This window comes from Chaetodon auriga, chromosome 11, assembly GCF_051107435.1.
Source record: "Chaetodon auriga isolate fChaAug3 chromosome 11, fChaAug3.hap1, whole genome shotgun sequence".
NCBI lineage: Eukaryota > Metazoa > Chordata > Actinopteri > Chaetodontiformes > Chaetodontidae > Chaetodon > Chaetodon auriga.
Window position 1 is genome coordinate 25,180,177 of NC_135084.1, and position 27,744 is coordinate 25,207,920.

General features: G+C 47.1%; 1 protein-coding gene across 1 annotated transcript; it reads left to right on the forward strand.

The window, feature by feature from the left end:
* Positions 1-686: 686 nt before the first annotated feature.
* LOC143328077 (TBC1 domain family member 12-like) lies at positions 687-17,688 on the forward strand. Its single transcript, XM_076742993.1, has 13 exons — positions 687-2,423; positions 7,846-7,981; positions 10,549-10,688; positions 10,887-10,969; positions 11,120-11,237; positions 11,450-11,556; positions 11,778-11,861; positions 11,984-12,075; positions 12,159-12,230; positions 12,444-12,572; positions 12,809-12,918; positions 13,219-13,477; positions 13,562-17,688. Exons 1-13 carry the CDS (start codon positions 1,006-1,008, stop codon positions 13,631-13,633), a joined length of 2,820 nt encoding a protein of 939 aa, XP_076599108.1. The 5' UTR covers positions 687-1,005; the 3' UTR covers positions 13,634-17,688.
* The last annotated feature ends 10,056 nt before the right edge of the window (positions 17,689-27,744 follow it).

Below are 27,744 nucleotides of genomic sequence, written 5' to 3' on the forward strand. Positions count from 1 at the left end.
CGGAACCCCCCCGACACTCTTCACATTCCACCTCGGACTCATTTTGTCACAGTGATATAAATACAACTCTATGCGTTACATTAACGCTCAACTTGGACTTCTTTCTGAAAAACAGACTGTGTTTCCGGAAAATAGCAAACAACAAAAAACAGACTTGTGTATATATATTTAAATTGTTATGTTTTGTGCTCTTATTTTAGTAGATGTGTCATGCACCAATTTCACCACAACAAATTCCTCATATGTGTAAAAGCGTACTTGGCAATAAAGCTTTTCTGATTCTGATTCTGATTCAAAATATACAGTAAGTACAAAATTAGCTCCACTTTAACCGGCTCCAACATTAAAGTCGTATAAACATGAATGCATCATCATTAAGCAATGATATATAATTCTGAAATAGGACATTCTGCATACATTTGTACTGTTACGTGTACAATTTTGCACGCATGATTTTTTTTTTTACTTGTACTCGAGTATTTTTACATTGCAGTATTGCAGCTTCTACACAAGTACACCCTGTGAATACTGCGTCCATCCCGGCTGTGGTTGTTTCCGGGGTCAAAGGGGTCAGGAATCCCTGATGCAGTTACACACAGTGACCAGCGGGCGTCGCTGCAAACCCTTCAGCGAATTAAAACAGCGAGCGAGCTGGGGGGCATGACGTCATTGTTGGGGTATTTTCAAGATGGCGCTGGACTGTAGCCGGAATGCCGCTGCTGCAGCCAAACGCCGAGGGATTTAATTAATCTTCAGCCCGGCAGCGACGATAACTTCGAAAGACGGAGAAAATATTGTTGCGTTAGACATCAGAAATGAGCACGTTACATCCGGTGGGTGTCAGGTAACGCTGAAGTATCCCTGGCTAAAATGGTAGCCCCTTCCTCCAAGAACAACAAAACCTGCTGCTGCTGTTGCTGCTGCGGAGCTCGGCCGACGGGGCAGGAGGACTCGTTGCAGGAATTTACGCCCGGGGCCGAGGCTCGCTTGGCGGACTGAGTGGTCATGGAAACGACGAAGGAGAACGGAGGGTCGTTTGCAGTCGACTTGAACGAGAACGAAGAAGAAGGCGGAGGAGGGGGTCTCAAATCTTACATCGCAGTCAAAGAGCGCAGCACAGCGCTGCGAGCCGGTGTCAGCGGGGGTCAGGAAGCCGGGAAGGGTCACGGCGATGTGACCGGTAACAGGAGGAATGTAAACAGAGACGCCTCCGCACCGCCGCCCACACACAACACGGAGATTATGCTGGACTTGGTCGCGGCGGAGCGGTACCTCCCCGGCCGGTTGACTGACAGATGTGTGATTTCGGGGGTTTGCGACGACCACGGCGGTCTGAACGGATTTACTGAGTCATTCGGTCAGGAGGAGCCGACAATGGTTGGGCTGGAAGGAGGAGGAGGTGGAGGGGAAGGAGGAGGGCTCGGCCTCGCTTCCTGTCCAGCTGTGCTGCTGGGTCGGGTTTCGGCAGAGACGGGCCGACAGTTGCGGCAGCATCCTGCGGGGGAGAGCGAAGGGGAAACCCCGGAGTCTGACGACGTTACCCCGGGAGAGGAGTCCACCGACGGCTGTATCAGGACGTCTCTCCCCCTTGATCGGCTGCCATGTGCGGGGAAGCACCAGCGGAACTGCGCCTGCACCGCGACGGCCCTCCCCGGTCCAGATGTAAACATGCCGAACGGAGACGCTGACAGCCCGGGGTACGAGGCGGACATCGCCTACTGCCAACAGGCACTGCTGGGCCAGAAGCTCGGTTTGTGCGACGTGGACTGTGAGGAAGTGAAATTAGCCAACGGTGGTTTGCACATAGTGAACACCGCCAGAGCAACATGTGACTGGCCCGACGCGGACTGTTCCCCTGAAAACAACCCCGATACTCATTTCGACCTGGGGCCAAGGCGAGAAAACGGGTCCGGGTCCGGATTTTGCGCGAGGAGCCAGAGCGCCTGCAGCGGGACATTGTTCTCTCAGTGCCCGGGGGAAGATGCGCCAGCTGCGCCAGAGCTCCCTCACTTCTCGGATCCCTCCGCCAGGGACTCCCCCACCCTGGGATCAAGTGCCAAACTCCCCTCGCCCTGCCCGTCAACCCCCTCCGACGTTAACGGTGGCAGCCCGCTGTCTGAACCCAACATCAGGGAGGATGAGGAGGATTTCAGTGACCTTAGTTTACCCGTCAGACCTCAGAGTTTGAGGACTAACCCCAACCTCGCCGTGTCCCTCAGCTGCGATGCCACCCCGCTGTCCCCCGACGAGTTTGGGGGCTTTTATTTTGGAGACGAGGGGTGCAGGGAGGACTTACGGAACATCTTGGAGGCGGGCCGGAGGCAGAGCGCCCCGGACACACTGCCAGACCTGACCGAGCACACAGACAGCTCGGACCCCAAGCTGATGCCAAAGAGGTTCGGCATCGCTGATTTCTTCACCAGGTAAAGTGAACACACACACACACACACACACACACACACACACACACACACACACACACACACACAGGTGCTGTCCATCCAGTGATGTGGTAAAAGCTGGTTTAGTTCGCCCTGTACGGACCTGTCCTCCTGTGCTTTCAGCTGCATCTTATGAATTACAAAATATTAAACCCTGACTTCACTAACATTTGTAAAGACTGCTCTGTTCTGCAGAGCAGACGTGGGGGTTGTTGTGCTTCTCCACTCAGAAAGGCTGCAAGTCTCCATTCATTTCAGGGTCATTTAAACAACCAAATTACAGAGCAGCGCCTGAGTGGTGAGCTCATAGCCCACTTATGTCATTTCATCTGTCAAGATCCCAAATAGCCCAAAACACACAGCTGATTCATTTTTATAATGATGCTAAACTAAGAAATGCAAAAAAATCTCAGAGGCTCTTCGTGCAGGCAGGACACTCCAGACTCGATGTGTTTTGGCACATTTGTTGGCAGGTTCAGTGTTTGCAGTGGAAGTGAAGAGCTGTGTGGGTCGGCCTGCTGAAAGCTGTGGTCGGACCCAAACTGATGGAGGAATGTACGCTGGGAGAGGAGCCGGGAGTGGAAATAGCATGACCCGAGCTTCTGAAGCTAGCAGGCTAACAGCAGCAATCCACCAGCAGAACAAATGTCCTCCTTTACATCCAATCTTCTTCATCCTCACCTTCAGCTCGTCACCTGATTGGTTGACTTTAAGTCCCTTTGTGTCTCTGGCTCCCAGCTCCACTCCTAACCTCCTCCATCTGGTCCGGATGTCATTAAATGATCACATCTCACGCTGGAATGACGATCTGGCAGCTGTTTGGTACCTGGACAGCGTTTGTGAGCGTGACAAGCTGATTTTAGCTGTTTGTGGATGAGCTCTGTGTTCGGTCTCTGTTCAGTCCAATGAGACAGAGACGATGATTGGAGAAGGACTGAAGGAAGATTTGTGTGCAGAACCTGTGACCTTCAGGTTCACATGTGGCCTCTGTGACTCTATCACGCACCTGCGTTGCTCACCCTCCTCTTCCTCTCGTGTCCGAGCAGACATGCAGAGGACGAGGTTTTGGTAAATATGAAGAGTGTCGTCACTACAGGGAGGCAGAAGCAGCTGTGATTAAAACAACTTGATTCATTAAGAAAGTGCAGAAATCTTTTGGCAAAATAATCAAGAAAATGGTGTTTTTCCAAAAGACAGCACGACATCAGAGATTGACAGATTGATTCAGTGATCGCTCCGATCTGCTCTGAGTTCAGGCTCATCAGAGTTTGTGTTCTGCTTGTTGGACAGGTGTTTGACGGACCGGTCAAGATGTCTCTGCTGTGTCTCGCCAATTGACTCGCTGCCGTCGCGTTCAGCTTGTTGTAATCGACATAAATGCCTTACGAGATCGTTTTATCACCCCGTTCTTGGAGAAACTATGCAATGATTTCAGAAGAATAAAAGAAGGGAAAGATCGTTTTGTCTCCTGATCGCTCTGATAAATTCATCCTGTGAGCTTTTCTGAGGGTTCTACTCATACTTTGGCCTGTTATTAAAAATCCTTCAGGTATTAATCACAACATTTCTTCATCCTCCAATCAGAGCCCCTTTCCCTCCACACACCAGCACGTTATATTCAGCCTCCAGCTGTTCAGACTGTGCGTCGTCTGACATCAGTGTGAACGTTGTTCCTGATCCTTCACACTGGAAACAGAAACTCATTGATTCTCACACTTTTGCTCCGAGCAGAGATACTGCAGGTTAATTCATATTTCTTATGCCTTTCTGTTGTAATAGAGGGATTAAAGAGGATGTCTGACGTGTATCTGTGTGTCCTGCAGCCTCAGAGCTCAGTCTGCAGCCTGTATCTGTGTAATGGCTTGAATGTTAATGGTGGCCCAGTTGCGTACGTTGGCAGTAAGTGATCCAGCAGGGTTCAGCGAGCATTGACTCAGTGCAGCCTCTTTCCTCAGGGCTTAGCCCACATTCTCCGCTCCCTCTGCTCCTCTGCCTTCTCTTCCTGAATCCGATTGGTCCATTGGGCTGATTCGTGACGCCGTTCAACCTCCGCACCGTGGCGACCCTCCGCCTGTCAGGCGTGAAGGAGGTTAGATTTTCTCAGTTCCTGAAAAGAAGATATTTCAGACATGTCACGGTCACACCATCTTTTCCATCTTGAACATCCACGCTCACAGGTGGCCGGACAGAAATATCAGATTTACACATAAAAAAGGTGGTTTGATCTCAGGTGAACAGGAAGTGTGGATTTTTAAACTCATTGTTCTGCGGCCTCATTTCCCTCAAACAAAAGATGAACCTAAAACATATAAAACACATCAAGCATAAAATCTGAACAAAGCAAGTAACTACAGAAAAGTCAAAATACACTATTAAGCTGAAGACGTAGAACCTGCGAATCAGTAAAACTGAAGCTACCTGTTGATGCCTGCAGAGTTATTCTCACTGCTACTACTACTACTACTGCAGCATGGGTGCAGAAATACAGCGGTGATGGCGTCAGGCGTCTGGCCCGTGCTCTCTGGCGCTCAGACAGACACCAGGAAGCATTTTTCAGGAATCAGAGAGTCGAGCTGCTTTGTCGGCTGATGACTGAAGAGCTGCTCCATCAAACCTCAGAAAGCTGCTTTTACAGCCGCAGCAGCACTTTGTGCTTTGGTGTGCAGGTGTGTGCGCAGGGCGGGCGCACCTGGCTGAGGTGCGGTGTGCAGTTCACTGGCAGTCGGGACGTCCGGATCAGACCGGTCTGGTGTTGTGATCATTGATGATGATTGGAGTTTTGAGTTTTGGGATGAAGAAGGACATCATCTTCATGTGCCAGAACCAGAAAAATGTCCACCAGTGAGGAAGAGATGGACACAGCTGTTCAGGCTGTTATACGTCGACTTACAAACTAACTTCTATTTCAGTCTTATTGTCACATTAAAAACTGGATGTTTGACAGCTGATAGAAAGACAGTTGAGTCGTTTTCACAGTGGTCCTTCAGTGGTTTCTGTCTTATTTTGTCGTGTGTTGACGACAATACAACGATTGACTTGCAAATTACTAAATAACGAGCAGGACTAAATTCAATCGTCAAATTCACACTGAGCTGATTTTCCTTTGCTGGTCGTAACTTAAAAACACAAACAGCAGCACCAATCATTTATTAATGAGCACCTTTAGCGATGCTAACCAAATGTAAGCTAACCATAGGCCGGCGCTGTTGTTGTTTCAGACACATGTTCATGAAACAAAGTGACAATGGGAATGTGTGAACTGAACTTTAACCTTTAGGTGTTTTTAAAAGTCTCTGTTTTAATGGGACACAGAGGACAAATGTCTGTGCGTGTAGTCGAGGCTGTAGCCTGAAGTCAAGTGATGGCAAACGAACCGAGCGCCAACATTTCATCTACTGAACCGTCGAGTGGAGCTGCAGCCCGACAGCATTCCTGTGAAAGACGCCAACAGGAAGTGAAAGCAGAAGCTGAGCACTTTCTGTCCTGAAAACTTTCCCAGAGCCGGGGGGTATTTTTCTGTCCGGTTACTGAAGCAGAGAAATCCCCCCTGACTGGCAGGTGCTGGAAAACGTGTGTTTGTTAAATCTGCGTCAGGCCTGGTTTGGGTTTGGACGCCGGCCTCGGCAGCTGGCTCGCATGTCACGGCGTCTCAGAGGAAATCCAGACAGACGGAGAGGAACGGCGAGGAGAAAACAGCCCAGGGCGGCGAGGGCGGGACGCGAGGGGCCGGGAGCAGAGACGATCACATCCAATCAGAAACTGCAGCTGCTTCAAGGTTCAGTTCATCCATCTGTGAGACGACGGACAGCAGAGCTCTAACGTCCTGATCCACCAGCTCGCTTCCTGTTTGTAGAGCCGCACTGCGATGGTTATTGTCACCAGTGGAAACAGGGAAACTGTTACCAACCCCCCCCCCAATTAAATCAGCTGTGATCACCTCCATGGTTAATTATTTACACACAGACGTCCTTTCCACTCTGCTTTGGTAATTAGGTTAGATCCTATCACACACACACACACACACACACACACACACACACACACACACACACACGCTGTGCTGCGTCTCCCTTCGCTGCTCTGCTGAGTGACGCTGCGTTCAGGTGTCACCAGCTGCAGCACGAGGCGGCGTCTGATCAGAGGAACAGCCGACACAAAGCGCTGTGTTTGATTGTTCTGCTGCTGGAGGACGAACAGCGGCGCGCTCACCTGCTGGGTCTGATCTACCTGCACCGTCAGCTGAGACGTCTGTTTACTGTATCTGAGCGTGTCTGTGATGCCCGTTAGTCTGGAGCAGTCGGGGGGAGCTGACGCCGTGCTGCCTTCAGGGTTTGATCCTCTGGACCTTGTCATCTGTGATCTAAACGCAGCAAAAAGCCTAATTTGACTGATCTGAGCGGTTGGTAAAAGAAGACCAAGCGGGCATAAAGTCACTTCCTGTTTTCTATTTCTGGTGTGTTGTTTCTCTCTTGTCACTTGTTGCTGTTGAGCAACAAGTGAGGAAGAAGACAAACATGCATCTGAACCAGTGTAGGTTTGTTCACTGACATGTCCAAAGACGTCCAAAACCCAAAGCCAGCAGATTAAAACCAGCCTCAGGTCACAGTGAGAAGCAACAGAGCAGCAAAGTTTGAGCATTTTGGTTGAAAACAATTAGTCGATTATGAAAATGATGATGAAGGCACACGATGAGACCTTTCTGAATGCTTATTGCGACGACCAGACGACCTTGTTTTGTGCGTGATGATGTGCGTCCATCCAGTTCCTCTCCCTCCTTCCCTCTTTCTCGTCCCGCCGGCTGACCCTCCCTCTGAAATGGACGTGAAACTGTCGATCTGGCAGCTTTTCTCTGCAGCTGCACGGCTGCGGTCGCAGTGACGATGAGGATTAACTCGCCACATTACGTCTGCATTTCTTCTTTGTCTGTTTAGGGAACTGAGCCGTCCGTCTGCAGTTTTTTGACGTCGACAGCTTTACATTTTAGATTTTAGAGGCGTGATTGATGACAGTAATCTGGAAACGGATCTCAGAACGTTTACAGAAGATCAAACATGTTATTATCAGCCTTATTCTGAAGGTCTCGTCCCTCTGAAACAGACCAGAAAGGCTTGGGAAGCTAAGCTAAGCTAAGCTAAGCTAAACTGAAGGTGGACTCGGTTTTTCTGGTGCTTTCCATCCCACAGTTCCCCAGTTGATGGAGTTTGCTGTGTTGTCTGATGCGGTTTCCTGCAGTGATCGTATTGTCCACAGCAGAATAATGTTTGGACAAACGGGGACAGATGTGTCTCAGTTGTCCACAGTCAGTGGACACCCACTGCATTGCTTCCAGCTCTTTCAGTCATGTTGTTAAAGCTGAGCAGATAAACAGTAACCATCAAACCTCTTCTTTCTGTCTGTCCTCCAGGAGCCTGTTTTCTAGGAAATCCAAAGAGCCCAAGGCGCTGTCCCATAATGCAACAGGGTGGCGACTGTTTGGCAGGACAGCAGCCAAAGAGGGTGATCCAACTAAAGACCCCGCCTCCACATTGTCCACACAGCAGGTTGGCTCTTTAAGCACACACATCATCATCATCATCATCACCATCATCACCATCACCATCATCATCACCACCATCATCATCATCATCATCATCATGCTCTCCTGTGGTGTCGTTAGCTGAAACACTGATGTAAATGTTTGTTACAGTAAATCAGCTCAGCTAGCCTGATGCTAACAGTGTTAGCGTTAGGTGGCTTTACTGAAACTGTAAAAAGGATTTATTGTGTGTATGTGGTCGCTAGGCAACCTCCACACACTGCCTGCAGCTGAGACACTAATTATTACCCCCCCACACACACACACACACGCACACACGCACAATTCACCCCTCTGTCCCCCGCTTGCTGCGTTGCCAGCTATGACACACTCACAGCTGTTCATATCCTGTCATCTAGAGCAGGTGGTATTCTGGACACGCGCACACACACACACACACACACACACACACACACACACACACACACACACACTGCAGCAGCAGCAGCTTCTTTCTCTCTGGTTGAATTTAATTAAATGAGGTTTGATTTTTAGCATCAGACAAACACTGAACGCCGTCAGGAGGAGGCTGCGTCGCACTCGTCAGTGCAGTCGTGAGCTGCAGGCCACAGTCCCGTCCTCCTGAAGTGCCCTTGAGCAAGACACGACATTCCCGCTGTCTGTCCTCCAGCTCCAGGGTGAACCTCTGACAGCCGACAGCCTTCTGCTCACATGGTGGCAGCCTGAGTCAGATGACTCATCGGGAGAAGAGCCGGCCAGATGTGGTTTGGCTCCAGTCGGCTGACACGTCAGAAGAAACAAAACTGGGGAGGAGGAGGAGGAGGAGGAAGAGGAGGAGGAGGAGGAGGGCTGCCTTCATTCAGACTGCTTCCTTTGAATTCAGTCTGCGCAGCAGTCGGCTCAGAGGGAAACGAGGGATTACCGCCAAAACGCTAATCCTGTTCATGTGTAGTAATCCTCATTATCAGCCTCTACGATTTGACGAGTGTTTTTCTACAGTTTGCTCTTTTTTGCATTTTACTGCTAAAACCTCCAACAGTTCCTCCTAAACGCAGCACACGGTGCAGCCAACAGCGTGTGGACGGCCTTGTTCCTCACACCTGTGGAAAACTTACCTAAAGCCACCGAGTGTAAAATAACATCAACACCTTGATGAGCTGGACCACCGACCGTGAGCCGCCTATCACCCAGCCTCAGTGTGGGACCTCTGGGACTAATGAGGTTATTCCATCAATTAATGGAAACATTTATTTCCCATGAGCCCTGCCGCTTCCTGGCCACTCCCCTTCCCCACAGGGGACAGAAATAAGAGCAGTGCTTTCAGTCGCTCTGCCTTCGCCATCTGCCGCCGTCATAAACTCTGAATCTTTACAGTAAACGATATAGAGCAGCTTCGGTGGCGCAGTTTACTGGGAAATCACTGGATGGTCACATGATTCTCTACACATGACTTTCACCTCAGAGTGAAACCGACGGCGGCAGCAACAGGAGCTCTGTCTCCCCCTGCTGGTGACGCTCACAATCAGTTTATAAAAGCTGTGTTGTTGACCCACAGCTGCCCTGCTGCAGTGAATGAGCTATTTATTGTGCAGGCCACACACACACACACACACACACACACACACACACACACACACACACTCTGTTAGACTTCACATACATCAAAGACGTACTCACTCATACATGGACATATGAATGTGTTTATCAATCATATATGTGAAGCACACATACGTGTTTGGTAGCTTTGAGGGTGTGTGTGTGTGTGTGTGTGTGTGTGTGTGTGTGTGTGTGCGCGTGTGTGCGTGAGTGTGCACACACACACACACTGTGACCCACAGAAGGACGTTTATTCAGACTCAGTGATTCTTTCTGCAGAGCCGACGTCCTCTCTGCTTATGAACAATAGCTCTGTTTGTGTGTGTGTGTGTGTGTGTGTGTGTGTGTGTGTGTGTGTGTGTGTGGAGGCCCATTGTACAGCTGTTTGCAGATCGTGGTTTGGTAGAAGTCTCTGTTGTGTTTATTTGTGTTTACGTCACAGCTAACAAACATTTTGTGATTTGTCAGTCAGAGTAAACAAACTTTAAAACTTTAAAAACAGAGACGACGTCGCAGTAAATTCATTGTAACAGAAAAACTACACAGAAGTTCCCTCTTGACCTTTAAACAGTACTTGACTATCACACAGTTTGCCCAGTTGTCACTTTCGGTGTTAAACCTCAGTTTTTCTGAGCACTTCAGAGGCTTAAAGTCGACAGTCAGAGGTCATTGCCCTCACAGCCGCTCTGGGTTTGGTTATGACACTCAGAAAATTTGCCGCTAAAACCTGAACAGTTTAAATTCTGAAATTCTGCCAGCGTTCATGTTGATAAACTGATGAAATACTCGTCATTTGATGTGTAACTTCAACTGAGATTACGCGAGTTCAGAGCTGACGATGGATGAGAGGACGCAGACTCGCAGAGCGATGGACTGTTTTGTGTTAAAATCAGTTGTTCACATTGAAGGAGAACCTGATGGAGCTCAGAGTCGAGCAGCTTCGCCTCTAACAGTCTCTGTCTTTGGTGTGGACAGGGTGAGGAGGAGGAGGAGGAGGAGGAGAAGTACTCGGGTGTGTCCTCGGGTCCCCATGTCCCCCTGGCTGCAGTGAGGAGGAAGAACCTGGAGTTTGAGCCTCTTTCAACCACAGCTCTCATCCTGGAGGACCGGCCGGCGTGAGTACCAGTCAGAGCCAATCAGGAAGAGGCGCCTCCTCAGCTCCACCCTCTCGTCCGAATATGGTCACCTCTGGCTTCAGTAAACCAAGATGGCAAACTGGAGCCTTAAAAACAGCAGTGATGTTACGGTGGGTTTACACTGTGAGACATGGCTGACTGTCTGTCTGTGTGTCCGTCTGTCCGTCCCTCCCTCAGGAACCTGCCCGCCAAGTCACTGGAAGAAACCCAGAGACACAAAATGGAGTACGAGGAGATGGTGGCAGGAGCCAAGAGGAGAGGTAAGAGCAAGAGAGGTCAGCGGCAGAGCCAGCGCTCTGCTGTGATTGGCTCGCCTCAGACAGATGTACGCTGGCCAGCAGGGACAAAGCTGGTTAGCAAGAGGACACAGCGTCTCTCAACATCTGTCTGTCTCCGTCTGTCTCCATCAGAGATGAAGGAAGCTCAGAGGAAGAAGCGTCAGATGAAGGAGAGACACAGGCAGGAGGACAGCATCTCCAACGCCATGGTCATCTGGAACACCGAGATCCTGCCGCACTGGGACACCATGTACGTCTGTGCTGCTCTGTGTGTGTGTGTGTGTGTGTGTGTGCGCGCGTGCGTGTGTGTGTGTGTGTGTGTGTGCGTGTGCGTGTGCGTGTGCGTGTGTGTGTGCGCGCGTGCGTGTGTGCGCGTGTGCGTGTGTGCGCGTGCGTGTGTGTGTGTGTGTGCGCGTGCGCGCAGCATGTTTATTTGACTCATTGTTGTGTGTGTGCGTGCAGGAAGGGAACGAGGCGGGTCAGGGAGCTCTGGTGGCAGGGACTTCCTCCCAGCGTCCGAGGAAGAGTGTGGAGCCTCGCCATCGGCAACGAGCTCAACATCACACCAGGTACACACTGAGACACACACACACACACACACACACACACACACACACACACACTCTTTAAACAGCAGTATTGTGTGACATGGATCATGTGATCATATATTAGTGTTGCTAACAGTCGTTGAGCTCCATCACATGAGGCTGCAGTTCAACAGTCTGACAGCTGTTGGACGAAGGTCTTTGTTGGACCGTCTCAGTCCCGCTGTGTCTTTGTCTCTGTGCAGAGCTGTATGAGATCTTCCTGTCCAGAGCCAAAGAGAAGTGGAGGAGTTACAGCGAGACCAGCTCAGTGAACGACAGCGAGAGCGGTACGACCGTCTGAACTCACTGCTGCTCCGATCACGTTTACGCTCCGTCATCTGCAGAAGTGCCGTGAAACAAAAGCACAAACAGCCACCTGAAGCTCTTCTGTCGTGTGTTTGTCTTTCAGAGGGGGCATCTCTGGCTGACAGAGAGTCCAGCCTGGACCTCATCAAGCTGGACATTTCCAGAACCTTCCCCTCTCTCTTCATTTTCCAGAAGGTAACAACTGTTGTGTTTCTCTGTCGTTGTGAGATCCTGTCATAAACTGATAAACTGACACGGTCCATGTTCACTGTCTGCAGGGGGGTCCGTACCACGACCTCCTCCACAGCGTGCTGGGGGCGTACACATGTTACAGACCTGACATCGGCTACGTGAGTTTGCTTCTTCTTCCACCTTCAAAACCAAAACAGTTGACTAATATCGACAGTTTCGCTGCCTTTGAGCCATTCGATGCCTTATGGTCAAGAGGACGTTGAAACGGTCTCAGCACGACGCTGAGAGCTTTGAATCAGTCAGAATCAACTCACACACACACACATTGTGTCTCTCACGCTGATCTGGGGTCTGTGTTCGTGCTGCCTCAGGTCCAGGGTATGTCCTTCATTGCTGCTGTGCTCATCCTCAACCTGGAGGAGGCCGAAGCCTTCATCACCTTCGCCAACCTGCTCAATAAACCCTGTCAGATGGCCTTCTTCAGAGTCGACCACGAGCTGGTACACACACACACACACACACACACACACACACACACACACACACACGCACACACTTAGACTTACCTGACCCTTAACCTCAGTCTTCATCCCAAGATTGAATGGTTTACATTGTGGGGACCTTTCTGTCCCCACAAGTTAGGTGAGTCCCCACAATGTGAGTAATACATGGCCACACACACACCCCCCCTCGGCCTGTTGTCTCTCCTTCATCGTCTCCTCTCCCTCTCTGTCAGATGTTGAAGTATTTTGCAGCCTTTGAGGTTTTCTTCGAGGAGAATCTGCCTCGTCTCTTCAGCCACTTCCAGACCAACAGCTTGACCCCTGACCTCTATCTGATCGACTGGTGGGTTTTTACACACACAGTGAACATCAGTCCATCTGTGGCTCGCGTTTCTTCTTAAGGCAGATCATTATTATGAGACCTGAGAGCACGATAACATCACCGTGATCAGCACGGATGACAAAATGTTAAAAATGACGACTGAAAATGAACGTTTCATCACAGACAGTCGATTGAACTCTTAATGTTGTATAAGTGAATGAGTGCAGCATCATGTAAATAAACAAAGATTAACTTTGAATGAGAGCCTTGTTTTCGTACATTTCCATATTTCCAAGTTGTCTCTGGTCTGTCTCTGTCCAGGATCTTCACTCTGTACAGTAAGTCCCTCCCGCTGGACGTGGCGTGTCGGGTGTGGGACGTCTTCTGCCGGGACGGGGAGGAGAGCCTGTTTCGGACGGGTCTGGGGATCCTGCGTCTGTTCGAGGACGTCCTGCTCCAGATGGATTTCATCCACATCGCTCAGTTCCTGACCCGCCTGCCAGAGGACCTGCAGTCCCACACGCTCTTCACCGCCATGGCCAACACACACATGATCAGCAGAAACCGCCGCTGGGCTCAGGTCAGAGAGAGTCGGTCACAAAGACGTCGTTTAAAAATGAAAGTTAGAATGTTTTAATGATTCGTCTTTGCTGTCTCCTCTCAGGTCTTTTCTGCTTTGATGAAGGACGGAGCTAAAGAGACGGACAAAAGCACCAGCCCGGCTTTGAGAAGCTAACACTAGCTAACCTTGACGCTAATACCAACTTTCTTCAAACTTTAAACTCAGCCACGAACATCACAACGGTCAATGTTAGCTCGCCATGCTAGCGCTGCAGCTAACAGCGGAGGCTAGCCTGAAGCTGAAGTCTCCCCCCAGACGTTTCGCTACGGAGCTTGAAGCGAAGGCGAGCCGACCACGAAGGCGGAAGCTGGACGAGCCGAGCTGTTAGCCTGCGCCTCCGCTCGGCGAAGGATTGTTTCCTGAAATCTGTTGGTGTCAGAGCGGGAAACCAGAGCGGTCGGTCAATTTGAAATTTCAACAGCCTTTGTCAGTATTTCAGAGAGATTATACAGAGAAGAGACTTTCAGACAGTAATACGTCTTATTTCCCGGCTGGCTGGGAGAGAAACTGGCCTGGTGGTAATCCTGCCTCCATGTTGGACACAAACACCACTAACACCGAGCGTTACGCCCTGTGTAATTCTCAAAGACTCCAACTCTAATTTTAGGTGCTAATGATTTTTCTAAAGGCTTCAAAAACCCTCCGTGGTTTAATTATTAATGTCGGTCCTTGTGGTTTCGACTTCACACTATTATTCATGTGCTGCGTTTTTAGCTTGAACCAGGCGTCTGGATCGAAATGAATGGGAATCGGCAGTAGCATGGCTCATGCTAATATGCTAATATCCTGGTTGTAGCTGAGAAATTAGCCTCCTGCATTAACAAGCTTTTTCATGTTTTCACTCGTAGACAAAAAACCCCCTGAACATGAGGTTTGGAAGAAAAGACAAAAAGTTTGGGGACTGGACTCGTTTCCTTTAACGTCGTCTTTCTAATAATTACTAATTAATAACGCACATCAAGCAGACTTTGTGATTTTGATGTTTTTACAGGAAACGAGTGATTCCATGCTCCCTTTGGCTCCAGAAGTCTTTCCTACACGCGTTCGATCGTGTGAAATGTCACAGACGACATCGTGTTCGTCACAGTTCGCTCCGCCGGCAGAAGCGTCGGCTTGTCGCCACGTTGTTCGGGTCGAAACGATCCACCAACAGTCAACGAGGACGTGTGGACTGTAAATAGAGAAATGTGGGGCCATCGCAGCTTTCAATCAGTGTTTCAGGGATCCAGATCGACCCTCAGAGCACTTTATCTCTGCAGCACTGAAGCTACATCACCAACACTGGCTTTAACGGTGCAGAACACTTTCAGACCGAGCGAACGGGCATTAAGTGACCAAGACTTCACGTAGACTAGGTAGAAACTCGTAGAATACAGCAGCAGCAGCGGCAGCTTGGCTTTTAGATTTTACTAGTTCTGGCTCGAGAATGAAGCTTTTTATTCTTTGCTGCAGAACTTTTCGCGCTCGTTTCGTCGTCTGTGAAAATGCAAAAAGAAAACAACGGACTGGAAGTTTATATCGTAGCATTTTCGTACAAAATATTCACATTTTTTACTTAATTTTATTGCGTGAACCGCAGAATATCTCCCTCTACAACTCCTTCTTTTGACTCAGATTTCCTCCATTATTGTAACGTTTTGTTGAGTCTGCTGCTGATCCTGATGCGCTGCCCCCCAGTGTTCAGTGGCTGAACTGCAGACATATAACTCAAACTCAAACATTTAGCTAATTGATCAAGTTTGCTCATCGATTAATCGAGACTCAAACAGTCCCAGAATCAACTTCTTAAATGTGTTTTTCTGCTTTTCTCGGGACATTTTTAACATTTTCTGACATTTGTAGATAAAACAGATGAGGCTGAGGATTAATTATCGGCTGTTTGCCAGAAAACTTCCCAGAGCACAAAGTGATGTCTTCAGACCTCTGTGATGATCAGTTTACATCACAGAGGTCTGAAAACACAGAAAAGATTCTCATTTGAGAGGCTGGAAACAGAGAGTTAATTAACTTTTAATTGTCAGCTGAAAGAATTTGTCGATGACAGAAAATGAATTTGTTATTTTGCAGATTAAAAACGAAAATGATTTTCTGCACAGTTCAACACTCGAAGGACGTCGTGTTCACAAAAGTTTTTTCAAGCAGCAGAGGTCACGTGATCTGCCTGATTAGACAGCCCGTCAGGTCATGTGACCTGTTGAAGTGCATTACATCACCTCTGTCTCCGCTCTGAACACCTCGTGTTTGACACTCCTTTGATTTACACACTCTGTAAATGTGACACCTCCATTTCATCCCTACCTCTCGATAACCACGCGCACACACACACACACACACACACACACACACGCACACACACACACACACACACAGCTGGTGATGCACGCTTTGCACTCGCCCACCAGCAGCTGAGCGGGCCTTAAACATGTGGACCAAGCAGCCAATCCGTCGTGCTCTCGCAGCAGAAAACGAGCAACCTGGAGGAAGAGAGAGGAAGAGGAGGCGTCAGTGGAGATGAAGCAGCTTTACTTTTTAAGTTCCACCCACCTTTGTTTTTAGTGAAGCTCGTCATTGCTAAGTTATTGATGCCATTTCAGCAGAGCCACACAGAGACATGAAACCGCAGGAGGAAGAGTTACAGCACGCCCCTCACCGGCCTCTTCCTCCAGGCTGCGTCTTCACCGTTACACCACATGACTCCATCAATAAGAGCTTCTTGTCGTACATCGACCAATCGGAAGCCAGAATCCGCGTGCGCGAGCTGATGAAGCGGCTCTTTTTGTTTGTTTGTTTTTTTTTTAACATGTTGATGTTTGTATTTGTTCATTGAGTCACTCAGAGTTGATTCTTCCTCACACTAATTCATTAACTGAGGAAGTGCTGTGTCTTTTCAAAATAAAACGTGACCAAAGTGTTAATTAAGACTTGACAGACAGACAGAGACTGGGAAGGAACAGTTACTGTCCCGTTAACCGAAAGTCTCACACTCTCACACACACACACACACACACACACACACACACACACACTCTCTCTCTCTCTCTCTCTCTCTCTCTCTCTCTCTCTCTCTCTCTCTCTCTCTCTCTCCTGTTTCCATGATGGGGAGTCAGATAATTAGCACTTTGTGAACAGGAGCTGTTTTTTTTTTTTTACTGCAGGTACACTAATTAACCTGAGGTCAGTGTCGCTCAGTGATGACGCTGCTGAGAAAGTTCACTTCTCGTCCTCGCTGTCCTCCAGGTTTCCGCTCATCCACCTTAAATCATGACATCGTCCTTCAGCTCTCTATGAAAACACTTTCTGAATCCTCATTTCATGCACATCTGTGAGTTTGGGGCGATACGTGTTTAACGTGTTACGCCTGGGCACAGAAAACCTCGTATCTCCAAAGTGTCGACAGCCTGTTGATGGAGCCTGAGACGTTTCACTGATCCGAAGCATCTTCTCAGCCCTAAACGTTTAACTTGAAAATGAAATAACTTGTTTGATCTCAAATCAGTTTGACTAAAATGTAAAAGTTGTGGTTGAACTCTTTGATAAAGTGTTAATGTAAACGTTCACTTTGAGTGTTTGTCAGAGAATTAAAGGTTTGAAGCCTGTTTGGTCAGAATGAGGCACTAAAAGGTCAAAGTTCAGACAGATTACCTGCGAACGATGACTGAACGTTACAAAGAGAGCGAGATGCTGTGATGTTTCTCAGTATTGATCCGGCTCATTCTGATCAGCTGCTGTCGACGCATTTTCAGTATTGAGACGTCAGACGTCACCTGTGTGTCTGACTCGTGTTCACGGTCCGTTTGGGCAGGTGATCCGTGTGATTCAGTGTGATCACCCAGAATCCTCAGCGGTGGGTGTCGCGCTCCCTCGTCTCCCGTCACTCCAGATTGTTGATGAGCTGTTCAGAGAGAAGACCACATTAACGTGACGTTTCCTCGTGTTTCCTCGTGCTCGTTGTATTTAAGTTCAGCTTCGCTTTTGTTGGATTTTATACTTTCATGTAAATTCATTTTGCTTCTCCTTTGTTTTCTGTGTTTTATCGTTTCTGGTCAAACTTCAGTGTACAGTTTTTTTCATAATGCCTTACAGGTGATGTAAATAAACTGTAAAAATGTTCTTTCTTTTCATATAATGGCCACTAGTTAAATGTGTAAATAAATATCTCAGCAAACTGAGTTCTGTGTGTCCTTGAAACCTTCAGGTCAGGAAACCTCACGTGAGCGTGAGAAATGTTCGTCTTTACGGACTGAGAATGTGATCAAACCTGCAGAGCGGCCAAATGTTTTCTCATTCACATGAAACCGTTGTTGAAGCATAGTTTTAGCAGATAATTTAATGTGCAGCTTTATAAAGTGCTTCACATTATGACAGAGAAATTTAAGTTAATCACAAAACTTTGCTGTAATAAACAGATCGATTCCAAAAAAAGCTGTGACTGTAAAACTTAAATAAAAACAGATTATAACGCAGAATGCAAAGTGTTCTGAGTCCAGGTGTCACAAGAAAAAATATTATTATTATCAACAGCATGCAGTCAAGTATGAGAAGTTAAAGTACTTATTCAGCAGTGTTGTATTATATTATTGGATCATTATCGTTGAAATATTAATACGCAGGTCGTATATACATGTCGTCTGTCGTCTGCTTGTCAGAACTGTTGGGTTTAATCTAGAAAATTGCCTCTTTTTGTCTGTGAAATCTCTATTTAAAACAACTACAGATACAGCAAAAAGAGCAAATATTTGAAACTAAAAGTAGAATAAAATGACATCATCTATAAAACACTGTGTTTAGATAAAGTACCTGAGCAAACTGTGTCTGACATTTAGAGCAAATGGAGCCACTTTAATCTGATTTATGGCAGAACTCCAAATATTTTCCATGTTGTTTTGCAGGAAGTTGTGCTGCGTGCAGCTCCGACCACTAGATGGCGTGTGATGATCAGCGTTCAGTCTGTGGGCTTACATCGATCACCTGTGTGGAGCTACAGATCTGCAGAGGTGTCTGTGAATGATGTTCTGCTTGACGTCCATGATTCACATCTGATGTTAACTTTTAGATCAATTTTTTTTTTATTATTAGTTTGTGAGCAATTAGATCAGAAACTCGAAGTCTCAGCACATTCAGCTAAATGATGAAAGTGTTTCATGTTTATGAAAATGAGGACATTAAAGGAGCCTGCAGATGCTGTATCCTCTCAGTAGGAACTATTTATTCTATTTTCTTAATAAGTGGGAGCTCAGCAGCTCTTCTCTTTCTATCTGAGTAACTACTGATCTGGACGAAGCCCCTCGGCTGCAGTCACAGTCCCTTTATGTTCAGAGCTTCCTCTGAAGGTTTCATCCCAGAACAGATAAAATCAGCGTCCAAAGCGTCAGATTTGAGCAGCGATTTAAATCTGAGTGTGAACATCTGTGGTTTGAACCTCCTGACTATGAAACTCGGTCAAAGTGGGGCAGATAAACGGCGACCACACTCAAAGTGTCTCAGGTATTTCCGAGGCCTGCGGTGGAAGCCAGGCGAAGCCGCGAGGGGCCTCTCGCCGCATCTGAGCCAGAGGAAGAATCTGAGGCGGCAGTCTGGGGGCTTTCCTGTGGAGGTGGGGCTGGAGGGGAAGAAGGAGCCCGGTGCCCCAGGGGCCTCTGGGATACCACAGCAGGAGGCGGGGAGGCCGAGGTCAGGCCAAAGGAGGCGGCGTGGAGGGGAACGGACGAGTGTTTGAGGAGCTGAAAAAACAGCAGCAGAGCGCAAATCTGTGAAGAAAACGGCTCTCAGGAGTGAAGAAGAGGTCAAAGCAATCAGCTGCAGCGCTGACGGACGCAGAGCTGAAAGATTTTATAACAAGTTTACCAGATAAAACGATGTATACACGCCGCTGCATGACTGGACAACGAGGCCTTCTGAACATTCGCTTTTAATTCAGGCGCTTTTGACCCGTCAGACCAAGAAGCTCCAAACATGTTTTAGTTTTGTAGCTTTGAGGGCAGCACATTTCAAACATGCTCCTGCTTTCTTTGCCAGTTAGAAAACATGTTTATTTATTTCTTTACCCTAAAGAATTTATTCAATCTGCAGGAAAATGTTTCACTTTGTGAAGTTTCCAGATTTGACTTTACGTCTCCAGTTTTGCTCCAAAGTTTGGGGTCTGTTGGCGAATGAACGGTCGCAGCACGGAATCTGTTAACATTCATTTATTGTACGACAACATTAAACGAAGGTTTATTGTGAATATTATTAATGCAAAGTGTGTATTTTATCTGAGGTAATGTTTAACGTTTTCAAAGCTGCAGACTGTGATGCATCTCCTGCAGTTAATCTAAAACGTCAAAGAGAAGAAAAGATTTACTTTGAAAATTCAAAACAGGAAATAATTTGAACATTAATCTAAAAGCAACTTCACAGAAGCAAAAAAAAAAAGATCTTGTCACTTCTCGGTTTGCTGCGGTGATGGAGGGGTGTACTCCGGGGTGTGTCAGTACATCATGACATCACTGCTGGGTGTGGCCACAGGTGATATGGGGCCTTTAAAAGGAAAGAGTTCGTCAAAAAAAAAAAAAAAAAAAAAAGGTTAAAACTGCTTAAATTATGAGTCTTGGCTGGCTGAAGGTGTCATTTATCACATCCCAGTTGAACGAAGCTCCATGACATCTGCTCTTCAGGCCTAAAGCTGCCAGAAATTAGTAGAAGAAGAAAAAAAATACGAGATGCCCAAAAGCACTTTGAAACTGGATAATAATACCTGGTAATTGGACTCTGATGTATACAAACGTGTAAATGAGTTTTACCTAATTACTGAGAGCAACATAAACAGAAGATGATGATTTATTTTTTCGATTTAGATCTTCCGACATTAAGGAGGAGGTGGAAAGGAGGAGCAGGAGGCAGGAGGGCAGCAGACTGGATCACTCATCCCTCCTCCTCCACTCATCACTCCGTCACCACAGGCTGTTAGGTCTCCATCCACATTAACCTCTGCACAGGGCGACCGAGGAGCCTCAAGTCCAGCTCTCCTAAAGCTCAGGAGATCATAGAGGCTCCTAAATCAAAGGTTATTAGTAAAGTTCCTACTGAAGCGAGTTTATTTGGATATTTGGAGGTTGAACAAGTGGATATCTGTTTTTGAGCTTTTCCTAGTTTCCATTTGGCACTATGGTTCCCATCATGCCTTGGGTGAGGAGCTATGGGCTCATGCTGATATTTTCAGCCAGAACTTGATAATATTTTTGTAGTTTTTTAATGCATTTATTCTGAAAAGACATCAGAGAAACAGGAAGGAGTCGGTCCAATAAGAAGGGGAGCGACGCTTGGAGCCAATTGAATTCATTGGCTACTGTCGATTAAACCTTATTCCCATGAATAAAAAGGTTGATTGATACGTTGACAGAAGGAAACGTCGCCTGAGCTTCACCTCCAGCTACGGTTGGAGACGCTTATCACTCCATCTAAACAGCCGTCATCAGCCATCATCCACGACGGAGATGACAGAAATCTAAACACCACATTTGAATTTTCACAGACCTGATGATGGATTTCCTGTTTTGACAGCTATCACCTGATCTATTAATAACACAAATAATGATGTGATCAACTTCCTGTCCACTGAACGTCTTTCCATGTGACCTCTCACTCAAAGCAGGACGACCCTTCACACAGGCAGCACTTGGCTGTGGCTTCGTTGGGTTTTGCATGAGTAATGCGTTGGGCTCGGCGGCTCATTCATGTGTGCGTCACCTTCCCTGTTTTCCCAGCGTCGTGCATGTCGCCATCCTCCAGCACAAACATGCTGAGGATTAACCTGAAAATCCCGCCGCTTTGAGAGCGACATGCAGTCACTGAGGGTGACGCACAGCAGACAGGAAACAACATAAAGGTTAAATTTACATTTACATTCAGGGTATTTAGCTTATCGCGAGCCTTCAAACTGACAAATGACATCTTTTTCTCTCTTTTATTAATGGCTGCAGGTGTTCAGAAGATAAGGCTGGTGATGTTACGACAACATCGCATGAACCCGCCTGTGGCTCTCAGCTCTGATGAAGAATGAAAGTTTCAGTCGTTCTTAATGTAGTATTTGGTGTGCTGGCGAGTATTTCTGATGAGTTTTGAGCAGCTTTTGGACATGAATGGAGCTCTATGGCACAGACGAATAAGATACACCAGGGTCTGGAAACAGATGTTAGCAGGATTCTTCATCACTAGGTCAAAGGATCAGACTCCTTTCAGAAGAAACCTGCATACGTTTTGGTTCTACCGAAGCTCAGACGATGATTCCTGGATTAGTTCTCAGTTCAGACTTTTAGGGAGACTGAAATACTTCAACAACCGTTGGATGGATTTGACGGACATTTACGGCGCCCAGAGGATGAATCCTGCTGAAGCTGGTGGTGATGTGACTGTTCTGCTCGCGCCATCAGATCACTGACATTGTTTCCCGTCAGCTGCTACTGGATGGATTGGCTTTTCATCGATACATCACAAATGAAGACCTTGTTGGAGACCCCAAATTTAAAAAAAGTAAAAAAAAGAGAAAGCGGTATTAAAAAGGTACTGTTACCTAAACTCATGAGGTTTAGAAACTACGGGAGGTGTGACCCGGGGCGCCCCACCTGTGGGAAGGCTCACGGCTCCAACAGCAGCAGAAACCCACGTCTGAGCTGGTTTCCCATTAGGTCAGTGGTCGCCCGGGGAGGCCAATTCTCTTTAGCTCCCCTTTCAGTCCTCACGCAGCATATACTGCCGGGTCGGACGGAGGGAAAGCCGCGAGGCGCCGAGTTGCAATTAGACGCTCCATTATATAAAGGCATATTCAGATAACAGGGGCACCAATGAGGTCAGTATGTGCCTTTTGTTGTGGGATTAATGAGATTTTTAATAAAACAAAAAAATGCCCCCTTCCTTATTGTAATGACCTAATGAGTGTGCCGATGGCGCCGGGCCATGTTGGTGGGAAAGTCCCGCCGTTGCACCAATCTCTCGGTGACCCCCCTCTGCTTCATCCCTACATCCCTCCGACCTTTCCCTGCACCTGCACCCCCTCCCAGCGCCGCCCTGTGCTTTCCGAACCCCCCCGCCAGTGTTTGTATTCAAAGCTCGGAACCAAAGGAGTGTTTAATTACCATAAAACGCTATCAGCATTTAGCCCTCTGACACAATGCATGCCAACATAGAGCTCATTGAGGTTATCAACAAGGGGACCACTGGTCAATTGGGTCATTGATTTGGATTGTTTGACAGACCCGGAGCCAAGGCCGCAGGAGAAAGCAAAGTTCAAAAATCCCCCTCAGTCGAATCGCGAAGTTTGTCACAGAATCTGTTGGAAGGGGCTGTCAGGAGCGATTAGGGGGCATGAAAGGGCTCAGTGATCAAACGGGGCCTGTCCCAACGCTGCACATTTAATTAGAATTTGCATGGCTTTGTTCCTGACCCTTCAGCAGGCATGATCTGATTACAAGGGTGAACAGTTAGCACCGGGAAAGAGGAGCTCGCAATGTGCAGCTTATTTATCATCACTTTACGATGAAGACAGGTTCTCAGCCTCTCCGGACTCCCCAGCTGGAGGATGAGCAGGGATGAAGATGAGCAGCGGGAGGACGTCGGTTAAAGGTGCTGCTGGACGGACTTCCTTTCTCTTCTGCTTCATCGTTGTCCCCCACTGAATTGTGGGAGTTTGGGGAGTGGAGAGGGGGACTGAGGGGCTCGCTGGCTCATTAATTGGGAGGCGCGGCGCCCTTTGACCCCAATGATGCAGGGTGACAGGGCAGACGGGGAGAGGTGATTGGCTAGCAGCTTCAGCGGTTGAACGTGCCACCAGTGGTGTCTCAGAGTGGAAAAGGGCAGCGCGAACAAAACGGCGCTCGCTTCTTCGCCCTTTTCTTTCTTCTCTTTCTTCTCTGAGCTGATCTGAAGGGCTGCAGACTGACACCAAGTCTGCTTTTAATAATAGGTTTAAGGATTTATATATAATATTTATACAACAATACACTGATCCTCTGAAATGAATCCTGCAACCTGTTGGTCCTCTTCTCGTGTTCCACTTGACGTACATGAAGTCTGACACGCCGTCGGTTATTTGTTCATTATCATAAATCATCAAAATAAAAAAAAATATACAGAAAGATTTAATTTCCAACATCTTCGTCAAACTGTCACCAGATCTGAAATTTTTTTGAACATGTCAGCGATTATTAGACTTCAATTTTTCTAATTCATAGATACTAACAGCTGTTTTGAAATGATTTTTTAAATAAAAAATTTTAATATATATTTATAGTGTGTGAATGAGCGTCCTGCTTGAATAACAATCAGATAAATCAAAAATATTTTCACCTTTCTTAATGGAACTGAAACTTGTTTCTAAACCATATTTAACCTGTAAAATGACACTTTTTTTTTCTCTCCACTGTTTGTTTATATCGGCATTAACATTTGGGTGATTTGATCATTTCTTTAGGATTATTCACGAGAACTTTCTTTGTTCTGATGAAGTGTTCACACCTAAATTAATCTGAGTTTTATCACTATGGGATCTAAATTAATCTCGTATCTAATCTGTCAGCCTGCGTCTGAACGGCTGTTTGATCGTAGCATCGACGCTTCGCTTTGACCTCTGAACTCGCTGCTCGGAGATTTTCAGAGATATTGAAGTGATATTTGAAAATCTGTGATGTACGAAACTTCCTCAGTACAAACGTCACTCCTGTCAGCTGCTGGGTTTTCTGTTATTTATATGTTAATTATTGAATAAACATTAACAAATTACATTGACAAATTACATTTTTTCTTAATAATAATAATAATAATAATAATAATAATAATAATAATAGTTTTCAAAATTAGATATGAGAATATTTGAATACTAATCATCATCATCATCATCATCATCATCCAGTTTTCACTCTGTTACTCTTTATTATTTCTGTATATTTAGCAGCATTTATCATTTCCCTTTTTATGAACTTAATTTTGAATTTTTCAACATTTTATCGACTTCAACTTTTTCACGTCTTCTTTCGCCTCTGCTCTTCCTCTTCTTTTTTCTCTTCTTCATCATCCACGGCTCTGTGAAAGTCCCGATCCAAACACCAACAGGGACACCGCTCTGGGAGTGGCGTCCGTCTGGGGAACGTGTGATCTGATGTGATCTGAAGGATTCCGCCTTCGGCTCGGACCTTCTGTGACTGTCAGGCCTGTTTTCTGCGTGATGAAGGTCATTAGTGTGTTGTGTTTGCATGTCGTCTCCTCTCCTGTCTTTGTTAAAGTGTCTCCAGTGTGTCTGGGATGGAGGCACGCACCCCGTTCTGCTCCCACGTCTCTTCACCTCCACCCGCCTCCAGAACACCACCTCCTCTTTCTCCTCGACAGACTGCTTTGCTCTTCCTTCACCTCCACTCGTCTTCCTCCAGACTCTATGTCTTCTTATATCTCCCTTTCAGCCTCCTCCTGTTTTCTTCTTCATCCGGCTTCCACCTCCAGTTTCCCAGTCCTCATCTTTTGTCCTCGATCGTCTCTCTCCTCCTCCTCTTTTTACTCGGCCCGATAACCACACTTAACACCTCCTTCATCGTCTGAATCAGAAGTGACTGACATGTCATTGATGTTATTTTTAAGGAAACACTGAATTCATTGGATCAAATAAATATATTGATTTGATTTGATTGACGGTAACCTGTACAGCAGAGGATACCGCCTCTGAGCTCTGATTGGTCAGTTGTTTCAGTTGGGGGAAAGCAGTCAGCCTGTTTAAACTGCTGTAACAGACATGTGATTGTAATCATAAAACAGGATTTCACTGGTCTTGCTTCGTCTACTTACTGCTCTGATTGTCCACTTTGTCGTGGTCCTGCACCACGTCTCATCCACTGGATCTAATGGTCAAAAAGCTGAGGAAGCCGCCTCCCTCCACGTCTCCACAGTGTCAGATCAGAGGTGTCCGACCATTTCTGTAACTACTCTAGACCAACCACATTCACGCTCACTTCATGCACTGATTGGTCGGCTGTGAGAAAAGATCCAGACGCTTTTCACGTGAACCACCGAGTGCAACAATCCAACCTGTGTCAGTGGCTTCTTCTCCGTGACACTCCGCCTTCCAGCGTGGCCGTTTGGAAAATGAACAGTTTTGATTCACGATGACAAACAGCATTTCGTACAAACTTGTTCCGTTAACCCGACCCCAACCTTTCCTCTTCCTGTTTCTTCTCCTTGTCCACCTCCTCTCCATGTACGACCGTCCTCTTTCCCATCTTTACCACAACTCCACCACTTCCCTCCTCATCTGTTTCACTGACTGAACCACACCGATCCTTCGCTGATCGTTCAATCAGCACCTCTCTTTTCCTTCACCAACCATCTTAGCTCTGAGCTTGGGAGCGAGTTACGTCTACCTCTGGTGCCTTTTAAAGACGTACCTGCTCGAACTAAGATGGCAATTTCTGATGATTAGACTTAAAATAATCTTCATGAAAAGTGATGGTATCTACGTCTTTGTCACAAGTTGCCTGTTGGAGCTGCCAGTCTACTGATGCATTCAGATCTCAGTCCACTGTTCCTCTCGACGTTTCCATTATGCTTTTCGCTTGACTTTGATCATGAAAACGTACTTTGGAAAAAAATTGCGTGCATGTTGACATCTCTGAATCTACGTCGTCTCGACTCGCCACCTGTTGGAGCTGGCAGCCTGCTGTCCTAACCAGACGGCTTTGGTCCGATGTTCCTCTTGTACTTTCCATTGAGAATTTCACTTGATTTTGATAATGAAAATGTACTTTTTCAAAAAATGACGCGCGTATCTACGTCTTTGAATCTGCCTCACGTCGTCACAACCTGCCATCTGTTGGAGCTGGCAGTCTGCTGTTGTATTCAGAGGGTCCAGGTCAACTGTTCATCTTGTACTTTGATTACGTTGTTTGTTTTATGAACGTTTCACAGGAGCGAAAGACAGCAAGCCTGGGAATCACTTTATAGCAGGTCATTTTCCCAATGACAAAGGCTGACGTTGGAATGACGAAAGTTGAAATGATATGATTTCAGTCGCCGAGCTCGGTGCACCGAGGCAGAAAACGGGCTCCTTGTGCTCTGCCGCGTTTTCTGTACTCCCTGAACCCTGAAATAATGACCCTTCCTTGTTCATTAGTGTCTACTTGGTCAATCATAACACATCAGAAATGAGTTTAGCATTCAGGCGCAGGACAATTGACCTTGTGTGTGCCCTTCCTCACCAGCGAGCTGTCACAGGGCTTCATCCAAATTGAGGCAATTAGCTGCGATGTGTCTCCCCCATTAAGCTGAGTGTCTCCACTGTGTCCTAATGACAGCAGCAGGACATGGCCTAATCAGCTCCAGCGTCTCTGGCACACCCAGGGAGAGAGGAGGACTGGGGGCACCAGCCAAAAACCATCTGCGGCCAGGCAGCATGAAGGAAATGTCCAGAAAAACAGCAGCAGTGAAGCCAGACGAGCGTCAGAGAGATAAATACGAGCGAAAACAGGTCTGGATCAAAGTCTGAGTGGTCCAGCAGCGTACGAGTGGAAGGTAAAACCACTCTCTTCAGTAGTTCAGTTCTCAATTCTGATGCAATAAAAGCACAACAGTTGTATTGTTTTGTCTGTTAGAAGGCACATCAAGTTCTCTTTGAATGTCACTGGGAGCTGTGAACCCGGTGGTCCTGCTCCCCTCCCTCCCTTTGCCCTGACAACAGAGGCTCGCAGTCAAGGTTGAATGATCTATAGGTGCTTTGCTGCACTGCCAGTGAAGCATGGAAAAGTTTGTGAAACGGACTGTCGAATAAACAATGGACGCACTTTAACTGCTCAGAAACAAAGCGCCATGAGGCTGGATTCAGACAAGTCGAGCTGATACATTCTAAGGCCTCATTTCCTGCGGTTGTGCAACATCCAAATTGATGGCTGCCATTCGAGACAATGTGAGCAATTCCACCGGGCGCATAACGTCCGTGTCGAAGCGTCCCTCCGCTCTGTGGACAAAACACACAGAGTCTATTTCTGACAAAAGATGCATCGATCTGCACAAAGCAGATCGAGACAGAGAGGAAGTCAAACACAGTAACGGTGCAGAGATTCGATAAATTTCAAAATTTAACGTCTTTAGAAACCTGTCTTAAAACATGTCTCATCATAAACCTTTTGTTAACACTTCAAACGTGTCCTCGTGTTAACATGGTGCTGTTGTCAATTTAACTTTTCTGTGAACTTTCTGAAATTTCTTTTGTTTGA